Here is a 12,549-nt window from a genome sequence, read left to right on the forward strand (position 1 = left end):
TATTTTACCCCCTTTAAAAAAGGATATTTTCAGAATTTCAGAAGCACACCGAGGGGGTTGCCTGCTCCAGGAATGTTGCATGAGTCCTCAAGGACCCTTAAAAGAGGAGGGTTGGTGCTGTCTTTTGTACCAACACGATCTGACTTAACTCCCTCATTGCAGAGCACACTATAGTTTATTCAAGTGTACACTGCAGAATTTCTTGAAGCTGCAGTTTTAAACATTACCTAGACAAGTAACATAGAACAGGTCTCCTCAGAAAATAAATCATGTGCCTAATGTCATGATATAACATGCTAGCAACCTGCGCGTACGCATAGAACAGTTGCAGCAAATAATTGACATGGAAAGTAAAAGGCAGAAAATAAATTTTTCTGAAAATTGATGCGAAATATCTACATTTTTATCACACTGGTCAGTTAGGAAGGCAGAATGAGAGAGTAAACTATTGCAAGAACGCTGTAAAATTTAATTAATAATCTAAAAGTTGAAAGGACTTTTGAAGCCAAAGATGCCATACTAAAAAAAGGACTGTGAACAATTTATCCTATAGCACCCTCTGCTGGCTGAATAACCGTTAGAAAAAGGTGTAACAAATAATATACTCGTTTTGAAAAAAACAATTGCTTCGAATACCAGGCATACAAAATACGATTATATCAATATGTAAGGATACAAAATGATCATATTAATATGTAGGAAAACAAAATTAATGTGTGACTAGGGAAATGATTGAACACTCTGGACTGCACACAGTCAGAAAGACTATTGACATGATTGATAGACTGGTAATGGGCCCTTCAGCCCAGAACACAGGAAAGAAGTAAGGCTGAGACAAGCTAGATGTGAATGACCCAAATTGAAATATTGTCTATGAATAATTGCACTCATGTGCAATTCAGTACTCTTGTAGAGTAAAAAAGATTTAATGAGTGAAATAGGAAAACATTATCACCATCATTAATAATAATATATTGCATAATTTATATTTAACTATATTCATTCTTTAAAAAAAACGATACTCTCTTTTCTGCATTTAATAATTTTATTTCCATAAAATGAAGGCATAATAAACATATCCCATCAAACCAGAAAGCAGACATACTTGCATAAAATAAAATTGCAGAACACATTTTTGCTTGTCAACAAAATTTGGAAGTTCAGAAAAAAATTCCATACCTTAAATTTATTGAAAAAAATAAAAGCAGAATCATGCAAGAATTTCAATTCATACATATTTAGCTTACTGTAATGCATAAAACACAAAACAATTATTATTAAGTAAATGTTTTTAATCACACTAAGTATTATCATTTATTTTTATTCATTTTAATTCTGATTATTTACCTCACAATTTGGTATTATTCAAATTAATCATTATTTCACAGCATTTGTCTTGAGCCACCTCTATTGGAAGTTTTCAGGAACGTTACTCAAGACATGACCAGTCATAATTCAGTGGTTTAACAGAGCTGGTTTTTATTTTGGAATTGTCACATTCCTCAAAATGTTCTTGACGCCATTAATTAATGTCATGTCTGCTAAATGACGAAATGTCATTAATCCTCTCGCAGATATGCATCTGGGATGTCCTCATCTTCCTCTGTGGTGCTTAGGGTGTTCTGAAGCCTCTTACTATCACCAGCTTTAGAGTCTTTGAGTTCCTTCTCTGCCTCTATTGCCAGTGTTTGAGCATGTTTTACCTGGGACTGTGCAACCTGTAGATAAGCATGTACTGATACAGAAGCTTGATCGGCGCCTAGTGGGAGAAAACAGTTAAATTGTGACTTCTGGCTGACCACCAGGTGGCAACAGAAACCACCCTGCTACTGGTGAGCTACCATCCTGAAGATTTCCAGTGTGTTCCAAATGGGATAAATTGCCCTCCGAGGGGCCGTTTGGAAAGGGGACACCATATGAAACATCACTCCAAATAAAGAGCACATGACGTTGTTTTTATTGCTCCTTTTGCCAAGTAAATTTGAAACGGACAGATTAAGAGATACAATTGAGTTTTTGCCTCTTTTTGAGTTTACACATCAAGAGCTTTACTCTTCGAAGGGAGTAGGGCATAGGGATGATTACTTCGGAATGGAACCAACACCAGCTCAGCTCCAACACCAATCAAACACAGCTGAATCAGCTAAACAAGATGTTCAGGGTTGCTTGATAATTACAAACAGATGTGTTGAAGCAGGGTTGGCGCGGCAGTCTGCAGGGCAGTAGCTCTCCCGGAGCAGGTTAGAGACCTCTGAACTAAATACAGAAAGCTGACTTTTAACCTTAAAGGGATAGTTCACCCAAAAATGAAAATTTTGTCATCATTTACTCGTATGGTCATTTCAAACCTCTACGGACTTCTTCTGCAGAACACAAAAGATATTTCAAAGAATATTGGTAACCGAACAGTGGTGGCACCCATTCATTTCTGTTGTATGGACACAAAACTAATGCTAGTCAATGGGTGCCAGTTAACAACATTTTTCAAAACATCATGCCGTGGAAGAAAACCTGTCATACAGGTTTGAAATGGCAAATGCGTTCTTGATGACAAATTAAATTTTTTGGGTGAACTATCACGAAGGCCGAACAGCATTGGACTGGATACAACTTACCTGCATTGAAGGCTGCCTCTGCTGCCACCTCTGAGAGATTTATGGCGGTCATCCAGCAGGATTCAAAACTTTGACAGTCTTTCTGCCTCTGAATTATCTAATTAAATATGGAACAACCACCTTAAATTTAAACTATTTTAAGAAAAGTTATAACATTATATTTACGACATAACGTTTTATTAGAGATGTATTTATGTGATTATATATAAATATATAAACTCTCAGTACCTTTTACTCAATGATCAACGTGACAATACTTCAGCCATTGTCACAATAACTTACTTACAAACTATATTACTATTTCAACTTTTGTTTAGATGCTAACCGCTTTGTTGGAATCTTATCAGTTGTCTGTAATATAAACATAAAACCTCTTCAAGTAATGACAATCCTTATTTAAAAGCAGTGAACTTTGCACCATGTGACGCAAATTGTTACCCCATGACGTTGCTGAAGAATGACTTGCCAAACAGCCTCCTCTTCTGCAGGGCTAAGTTTTCTGATGGAATCCACATATTGCTTGTGTAATGAAACAAGACTGTTAATTGCCTAGAGAAGACAAGTATATTGTTAATTTTTTTGTAATGGTTACATTTCTAATATCAAAAACATCAATGCATGTTCCAATATTTGTGTTTACCTTAACATAACTTGTGAGGGAATCAAGCAGTGCTAAGGTAGTTTGTGACAGGAAAGTATTAGTGCTGTCAGTAACCAGAGATGATGCTCTTCGTACCAGCTCTTCGTGGGATAGACTTTCTGGTTTCTAAATAAGAGAGAAAATGGGGTTAAAGGAACAACTCAGCCAAAAACAACAATTCTGCCATGCCATGTTATTTAACACCCACACGCGTTTCCTTTGAATTATAAGAAATATGATGAACATTTATGCATTTGTTTTTTCATAAAACCAACCATTAATCATTACGTCCATATTTGGCCTTCTAGGACACTCAACTGTCCACGATTTCTATCCAATGACCTATTCTAGAGCTTGACATAACTAGAATGATGTATATCCATTTTGAAAATTCAACTGAACACTAAGAAATATCTTGATTTTATGATAATAATGTACCTAAATATATCTCATCTTTTGTGGGACGTGCAATAAAACCATGACAGTTGTACTCAATAACACAACATATAGAATGTCTACAGTATACCGTATGTGTGTACATATGTATGTATGTGCATATTATGTTTGTGTTTGATTTCTTTCTCGATTTTACATTACTTTTAAAGTTATTTCGGTACACTTTACAATAAGGTGCTATTACTTTACATTTGTAAATGCATTAGCTATGATTAGATAACAATGAACAATTTCGTTTTTCAACATTTATTATTCCTTATTAATGTTAGTTCATGTCAATACAGTTATTCGTGTTAGATCATGGGACATTAACAATAATGTTTGATTTTCATAAAGTAACATGAACTAACATTAATAAATGCTGTATTAGGATTGTTCGTTGTTAGTTCATTTTAGCTAACGCATTAACTACTTGTTTTCGTCAAATGTATTATGAATACATTTGATTTGAAAGTATTATTAATACATTTGACTTGCCTGACTTAAAAGGCCCACTTATTTAAGAAACATTGATGAATTTGATAAAATACGTATTATGTGTGCTTTTTTATGTACATGTACGTTTAAATCACAACTATATAACAGTTCATAAATTGTCATGGTTCAGACCTGTGTGAAAGGAACAGCACATAGAGCTCCTGTGACGCTCAGTGTCATCCAGTGTTTTCTCAAGACTGCGGGCAACACAGTGAGTCTCCGGCGGCTCTGACTACAAACGCTCCTGTTTATGAACGAAGACGCACAACTACACAAGACATGAAAAAAGTTGTTATAACGGCAGTATAAAACTAATCCACTATGACAATTTTAATACGTTGATTTTTTTAAAACTTATTAAAAGAAATGAAAGAGCAATAGCTGGTTTTGAACAACAACAACGTCCGGGGGATACTACCACCACCACCACACACGTGTAATGAAATAATGATCGCTTTTATGATTATTATACAAAAATGCCACAGCTTAACTTAGATAAATAATAAGAACATTAGACTTAGAGATACATTGTACGCAACCTTAGTCCAGCAGCTAATAATTTCCTTCTGTACGCCGCCATGTTTGATCAAGGAAGTTGTCAAACATGAAAACGCCCCCTGCAGGAAGAACTACAACCAGACGCCTCCTATAAACATGATTTATAAAAAATAAACGTTCGTTTTTTAAAACGCATATATTTTAACCCCAGCATTGCATCTACTGACTTATGTCATCAAGCTCGTTTTTTTATTTTCTCTCTGGTAATAAATGTCACAATGTCTGCATTAAACAGATCTTTAGGAATTCAAACGATAGTGTTGATAAGTCTATTCATAGATCCTGTTTTACAGGTCTTACACATTTAAAATAACATTTCCGTGTAAACAAGATAACAAAACTAACATTGTTCTTCATAGTTAAGCGACAGTAGGTTACGCACACGTTGATGGTTTTATGCATTTCATTTTAACCATGATTTTTGTAGAAAAACTAGTATTTTATAAATGTATCATTCTGCCCCCCCCAAATATGGTTTCTACTTCTAATATAACCAGTGTTAATGGTTAATTCATCCAGTTTTTTGGAAAGATAAACAGCAATGGATGAATTTGTTTTCAAACCGTGAACCCTACCTCTAGAAAAAGAGTCAAAGTCTTAATATGAAGTTTAATATGAAGCATGCAACGTGTTCTATGAACCACACAGTATTGGTGACTCTAAATATTGTACAGCCTCAGCCACGGGCCAAAGTCATGTCCAGATGTAATTTGTGAAATTATAGCCATTAGTATTGGTCATAAAAAGTCCCATTAGCCTGTCAATAACAAATGTGTTTGTGTTTGTTCTGAAGGAGCACAGTCCCCGAGGACAACAGTAAAATCTCTGCTGGAAAACATCTCTGTCAGTCTAACACCTATTCCCATTGTCTTAAAAACAAACATCTAAGTGAACATAAATATTTAATGTGATCTTGTACTTGTAATTGCAGTGTGCGTGTTTGTCATATCACTCTCTGGAGCTTTTAGGTCACAAAAGACACACTTTGTTTTCGATGAACCCAGAAGGTATAAACCATGATGTTTGAAATTATTTGTATACGTGATCATAATGGCCACAACATTCATAACATTTTGGTTATTTGCAATCTACATTATTACTGCTGGTGCTAGCATTTACAAATGTTCTGGATTCAATACCGTGCATTACACAAAACGTGCACGATTTTATAAACGTTCAAAAGTTACTTTTTTCTGAACAAAAGCAAATGACAAATGCAAAACATCCTGAATGATGTTAATACAATTTCTAACTTGACCAGAAGCTCTAAAACATAACCCTTTACAACATAATATTATTAGAATTTGGAAAGCATGTGTTCCCATTTCTGTGGAAAAACATGTTTGTGAATGACATTATTTGAGTTGCCATTTGTATGTATTTAAAATAATGCAACTAGCTCATATGTTGCATATTTTAACAGTTAAATATTATTATCTAATGTTTAATGAAAGCATATCGCGAGTATTAAAAAATGTCCTTCTATTAGAACTGGCTTTATTTTGCCTTTAGCACATAAGTAATATTTAAATAGGGAACTAAATACTTGGTCTCCTAGGCCATATATTTAATATATTGAAGAGAACTTCAACATTTGGGGATTATAAACTTAAAGCAAAAATACATTACATTTAAAAAAGTCATAACATCTGCACAAAAATGACATCTTGAATGACTCCAACTTAAATAGATGCAGTATTAAATGTAACAGGACAGTCTTGTTGGCTTTTTTGGCTGAGATCTTAGAGGCGGCTGATGTAGCCACAACTGCTATTGATACACAACTATGATAACAAAAGACAGCTGCATGAATTTGGAGAGAGTTAAATTTACGTCGGGAGAGAATGGTGAGGCCCAGTTTGGATGTTTTATCATATCGGGAGGATTTGTTATTCGAGCGCTACCGTTTTATCCACACTATCTACATATATCCACACTCTGCTTCATCGTTACATCACAAACCTCACTCGTCGTGGCCGCGCTCTTACATCTGAGCAGATTCTTTGTATGGCCTTACGTTTCTTTGCTGATGGTAGCTTTCTATATAACACCGGGGATGCAGAACACGTAGGCAAGGCAACTGCATGCAGAGCGGTAAGAAAAGTGTGCCTCGCTCTCAAGCACTTTTTGTACGTTTTTGTTAAGTTTCCTGGCCACAAACCAGTGAGAGCAATCAAAGAGGAGTGTCACAGGATTACACAGAGGTGAATGGTGTACATCTTTCTAAATAAGGCTGATCAAATCAATGTGGCCTTGCTGCCACCTCTGGAAGTATGCTAATAATTCAAATAACCTTTAAGATTTCCCAATGTGATTGGGTGCAGTGATGGCATCATCGCTCCTTCCCAAAATGAAGCTGATTATGTCAATAGGAAGTCCATCCACAACATTAATGTGCAGGTACACTGACATAACCTAATGTTTCCTAATGTCAAAGACTGTGTCCAAGTACAGTAACTCTAATGTCTTTGTTTTTCACTGTGAAGATCATATTTGATGCTGCACACATAATTACAAATGTGGAGGCTAAGTGGCCCGGCTCTGTTCATGACTCACAGATATATCACGAATCTCTGAGCAACAGAATGGGCCAAGGTAAGTGAATATATGCACTGAACACATTGTCATGTCTGTCTGTCTGTGGAAAAGCACCAAACCAATGTGACCTTACAGGAGAGACCGATGGCCTTCTGCTTGGTGATAGGGTTTACCCGTGCCAACCTACACTCATAACCCCTCAAGCTGAACCTGAACCAGGCCCCCAGCAGCACTTCAATGTGGCAGACAGCAGGACAGGAGCCCTAGTGGAGATGACCATAGGCCTGTTGAAATCACGGTTCCAGTGCCTACTCCACCTCAAGGTGACCCCTGAAAGGGCTTGTGACATTGTGGCATGTGTTGTTCTCTGTTACACTTTAAATACCCGTTAAGTCAGGGTATAATGATGTCATCATTTCCGTTTTGAATCCCCATGGTTTGTTTTGAGTTTGTGTGTGCATATGTGTGAATACCTCAGTTCAATTTCTCAATTTGTTAGATCTTTCCCTGGCAGCAGGGTATGAATATGAGATGTTGAGTAAGAGAAGCGAAGTTTAACAGTTGCATTGTTTCAGTGTCATTTGACACAGCTTGCAGTTTCTGAATTTGTTCATTTAACTTAACATGAATAGGCTAAAATCGTAATACCTAATAACTAGGCCTACAAAGGACTTTTTCCATATACTGTATGTGGCTAGACAAAAATATCATGCTTTTGCTACAGGAAAACATTTAAATAAAGTCAGTGTACTGTCAGTGTATTTTTTATATGCCTGCTCCAAACCTTTTTTTTGTGTAGAATTGTATGATTTTGCAGTATTTTGCAAGTATTTAAGCAGGCAACTTAAAGCTTGGTCTCTTAGGCCATATAAGTTTTATGTTAGAATTAACAAAATAGGTCACTTGGAGATTTCAGACCCAGCTGTATTAGATGCAACATGACAGGTGGTTTTGGCAGACATCTTATTAGAGGAAGCTATTTTAGCCACAGCTGCTGTAGAACATGGGTATACAATGTCATCCCACGAGATAGATTTTTAAATGGCCAACATTAATAAAATATGACCCCAGTCTGTGACAACCAGGCTGAGGTCTCAAAAACGAATTCTGAGATAAAAGTTTGATTTCAACCATTAATTTCACTATTATTTAAATCACTGACATGGCTTTACTCCGTCAATATTAAATATATCAACGTTATATTTTTACAGTGTGTTCTTCAAATTATTTAGGATAATTTTATGTAGAAAACAGTAAATTACAAAAATGAATTTAGCTGGGTTTTTACAGAATGTGCCATAAATTATTTGTGGCCCACTTTAGATATACTTTGGCTGCATATCTTATTGTGAAAACTCTTCTATTAGCCCAATGAAGCAAAAGAATCATGGATGGATAATGCATTAATTGTTATCAGAAATAGGTTGCTTTTTCACAAAACATATATTGTGTATTGCTGCTTCCATGTGACAGCTCATTAATGTTGCTGAAAATATATACAGTATACAGCACCAAATAGCTCATTAAAACAAGATGTATCTTGTCCTGAGCTAACTTACGGAGAATAAGGTAATCATTTTACAAAGTGTAATGAGCTTTCTGAATTCATTTTATTGAAATCAGTTACGTTAGCATTTCACTTAAGCACTTTCAAATGCCATGAATGTAAAAAAACAGAAGGCTACATGTGAAAATGTGTACAGTACAGTAAAGTAACAGGACCAAAACAGGTAGATGTAATGAAAGAAAAAGGAAAATGCATACACAACATTGTTCCACTGTTTGTGATCACACTTGGATGTAAAAAAGGATATAAAGCAATGTATTTCTGTATATTTAAAATATTCTGATTCTGGGAAATCTAGAAAATGTGGGAAACACGGTGACAGATTATTTACATGTTTGCTATGCATGTACATGCTTGTTAGAAGTCATTTTTAAGTCTTGTTAAACACCAGCATTACCAAGTCAGACATTGATTTTACAATTAGAACATTTTATTTTTTGATATAAGAAAACGTAAGCCAAAGATTACTATTTACAAATGCATTTTAGGAAACCTCAGTACAAAGTCAGCACAAACTGCTATTTTCAAATCCCTGCTACTAAATGTGTCTCTGTATGACAAGGGTTTGGCTTCTTGAAACCAAATGTAAAGTAGTATTTGAATAAACCGCTAAAAGCTTGATCTCTCAGGCCATATATGAGAGGACTTAGACATTTTGGGAAAATTATAAAGACTACAAAGCAAAAATACATGATGTGTATCGTAGCCATATAGTCAAGATAAATATAAATGGCCTCTTGGATGACGCCTACCAACAGTGACGCAGCGCCCAGACCCAGCTGTATTAAATGCAACAGGACAGTCTTATTGGCTTTTTTGGCTGACATCTTATCACATGAGGCCGTTTTGGCAACGGCTGCTATAGAAGCATAAGTAAAGATTATAATAAAACACACAGACACAAAATATATGCAAGTAAAAGCAATGTCAAGTATCTTATATATCTGCAGTCTGAAAAGAGTCGTTCTTGAGCAAAACAAATTCATTGCTGTGTTTGTGGAATCAAAGGCATAGAAAATAGTCATCTCAGATAAGCATTGAATCAGCCCTATCATCCAGACTACACCAATGGCCATGTTAGTTTTTCTGTACATGGTGATATCTGCATGCCTGAGAGGAAAGCAGATGGCTACATATCTCTCCAGTGACATCAAAGCCAGATTTAGGGTTGAGACGTGAAAGAGAGCTGTTGCAACAATAAGAAGCACAAGACAAACAGTTTTCATAATGAAAATCCTACTAACAGCACAAACAAACAGCAGTACACTCATAAAAAGATTGAGCGTATCGACCCAAAGCATGTGTCCGAACAGAATGTAGCGAGACGAGTCCTTGAAAGCAGTCTTTTTCCTCAAGGTGAAGAGCATGACCCCATTGACATAGAGAAAAATAACACACGGGGTCACGGAAAAAAAAGTCTTCACTGGTGCATCTCGGTCAAAGAGCAATAAAGTCTGAGTGTGATTAGTTTTATTATAAGACATTCTTAGAAACAAAAAACGAATTCAGTTATACAGTATAAGACTGAGTGAGAATAATGTAGTCATTTACAAAGTCCTTACAGTAGTTCTTCCCTGATATGTGTTGTTGAAGTTACAGAAAGCAAATCATGGGAAAGCTGCCAGAGCATCACATTTTAAATACTGTTACACTCATGGGTGTGGATTTCCTTAGTCAAATTTTGAGGACAAATCTGTTGAAGGAAATCTGATACAACCTCTCTTTGGGGGGTTATCCCCAATGGGATTATTGATTCAGATAAAGGATAAATGTAGTTTATTTTCTTTTTTTAAAATACAGTATAAACAGTTATGAATTTGTCATAACAATAATCATTCAAGTCAATTCAACACGTGTCTACATAAGATGCTAAATACAGTAAGGGTGTTTGTGCGCACGTGTGTGTTTATATATATATACAATTCGCAACCTTACTGTTGAATGCCGCTAAAATCTCCACCTTGCTTCTTTAATTTAATATTCAAAAAGTTTCTGCAAGGGTGAGGTTTAGGAAGTGAGTTAGGACATGATATGCCCGATATAAAAACAAGATGTCCTCACAGATATCGTGACACTATAGTGATAGATTCAAACTCAGGTCAAGCAACCAAAACTTTCACGCAACGCGCCGGAGCACAATCCACACTGCACACCATCAGCTGTTTTTATTACAAGAGAAAAATGTCAAATATAATCACTTTGCATTAGGAATATCTGTTTATGCATCTGTGCTGTCATGTCATGTTATGTTTGAAGAAAAAACAAACAGGACAATATGCAAATTAAGTCAGAAATGTTTTACATTTACATTTAGTCATTTAGCAGACACGTTTATCCAAAGCGACTTACAAAGAGTTCGGGGAGCAATAAGCGATATGTCATAGAAAGAGCAATAGTACAATAGGTGCTAATACAAAGTTACTAGTTTCAACAAAAGCTAGACCACTACCTATTGAGAGAAGATGGTGTTTTTTTTTTTATTTGCCTGTCAAGTATTCGCCGAAGAGCGAAAGTAGTTTTAAGTAGTTTTTTGAAGGTTGTGAGAGATGTGGTTGACCGGACCGCATTGGGAAGAATGTTCCACCAGGAAGGAGTTGTGAAGGAGAATGAGCGGTAAAGGGATTTAGTTCCCTTAATATATTTTAGGATGCAGAGTAAGAAATGTTCACATTCAAACTTTGATAAAAGCCTCTGTTTTACACTTGATAAAGGCATTAAACCATACACTGAAAGCTTCTGTGATATTTATGCAATGCCTGTTTGAATGTTGGGATGTAGCCAGTTATTGCAATGTGAGAAATTAACTGAAATTGCACAAACGCGTGCTATCTGCATAGTTTAGGGAAGATAAGCAATTTATTCATTTGTTTTAATTTGGCCATGAAACATCATTTTACATCAGCCTGTCAATAACAAATGTGTTTGTTCTGAAAGAGCATAATCCCTGAGGACTAGAGTAAGATCTCTGCTGGAAAACATCCCTGTCAGTCTTTTTAACGCCTATTCCCAAACCGTCTTAAAGACAAACATCCTGAATAGTGAGCATCAATATTTAATGTGATCACGTACTGTAAGATGGGGGAAGAAGTGTTCGTGTTTGTCATGACACTTTTAGATCACAAATGACACACTTTGTTTTCAGTGAATCCAGCAAGGGAAAACAATGCATTTTGAAGTAGTGCTATTCTTTGTATAGTATGACATCCTAATAGCCTATTTTGTTATACAGTGTATCTTACCAAAATTTACAACATGTTGGCTATTGTCAATATGCTATTGATTTTTTCCATAGTGTGAAATGTGCTTTAATCATTTCATTTTAATTTGGTATTTTGTTAGAATGAGTAAATATTGTAAATATTCTGAAATTCAGAATTAAAACATTATTTTACATTATACATTTTATAATAATTTTGACCCTATTAGTAATTAACAATTTAAACACCATTTAAAAGCATCAACATTGAACAATACAGACTAACAACAGGCCAATTCATCACTTCTACAAGGAAGCCATGCTGTTGTAATAGCTGAAGTTTGTGGTTTTGCATTGTCCTGCTAAAATACACAAGAACTTCCCTGAAATAGATTTCATATAAAACCTTTATATACCTTTCAGCATTCACAGTGCCTTCCAAAACATGCACGCTGTCCATACTTAAGCACTTGTGCACCCCCATACCATCAGAGATGCGGGC

The 12,549-nt window shown here is 35.6% G+C and overlaps 2 protein-coding genes across 2 annotated transcripts; both read right to left on the reverse strand.

The window, feature by feature from the left end:
• Nucleotides 1–1,030: 1,030 nt before the first annotated feature.
• Nucleotides 1,031–4,948, reverse strand: diablob (diablo, IAP-binding mitochondrial protein b). Its single transcript, XM_079486772.1, has 6 exons — nt 4,728–4,948; nt 4,321–4,456; nt 3,256–3,381; nt 3,054–3,164; nt 2,616–2,712; nt 1,031–1,759 (listed from the first exon to the last, which is right to left on the reverse strand). The coding sequence occupies exons 1-6, from the start codon at nt 4,766–4,768 to the stop codon at nt 1,560–1,562; spliced, it is 711 nt and encodes a 236-aa protein (XP_079342898.1). The 5' UTR covers nt 4,769–4,948; the 3' UTR covers nt 1,031–1,559.
• A 4,427-nt stretch (nt 4,949–9,375) lies between these two features.
• LOC306911571 (odorant receptor 131-2-like) lies at nt 9,376–10,335 on the reverse strand (the record flags this gene model as incomplete). The annotated part of the gene is made up of 1 exon (XM_079487040.1): nt 9,376–10,335. The coding sequence occupies one exon, from the start codon at nt 10,333–10,335 to the stop codon at nt 9,376–9,378; it is 960 nt and encodes a 319-aa protein (XP_079343166.1).
• Between the last annotated feature and the right edge of the window lie 2,214 nt (nt 10,336–12,549).

Source organism: Barbatula barbatula (genome assembly GCF_947034865.1).
Source record: "Barbatula barbatula genome assembly, chromosome: 22".
In the NCBI taxonomy this organism is placed as follows: Eukaryota; Metazoa; Chordata; class Actinopteri; order Cypriniformes; family Nemacheilidae; genus Barbatula; species Barbatula barbatula.

Bases quoted from the DNA above. Each gene is read 5' to 3' on its own strand.
- diablob (XM_079486772.1), bottom strand. From the start codon at position 4,768: ATGGCGGCGTACAGAAGGAAATTATTAGCTGCTGGACTAAG. The intron at 3,382-4,320 runs GTCTGAACCATG...TCTCTTATTTAG, and splicing joins GTGCTGTTCCTTTCACACAG to AAACCAGAAAGTCTATCCCA. The intron at 1,760-2,615 runs GTAAGTTGTATC...TTCTCCCACTAG, and splicing joins AGAGGCAGCCTTCAATGCAG to GCGCCGATCAAGCTTCTGTA.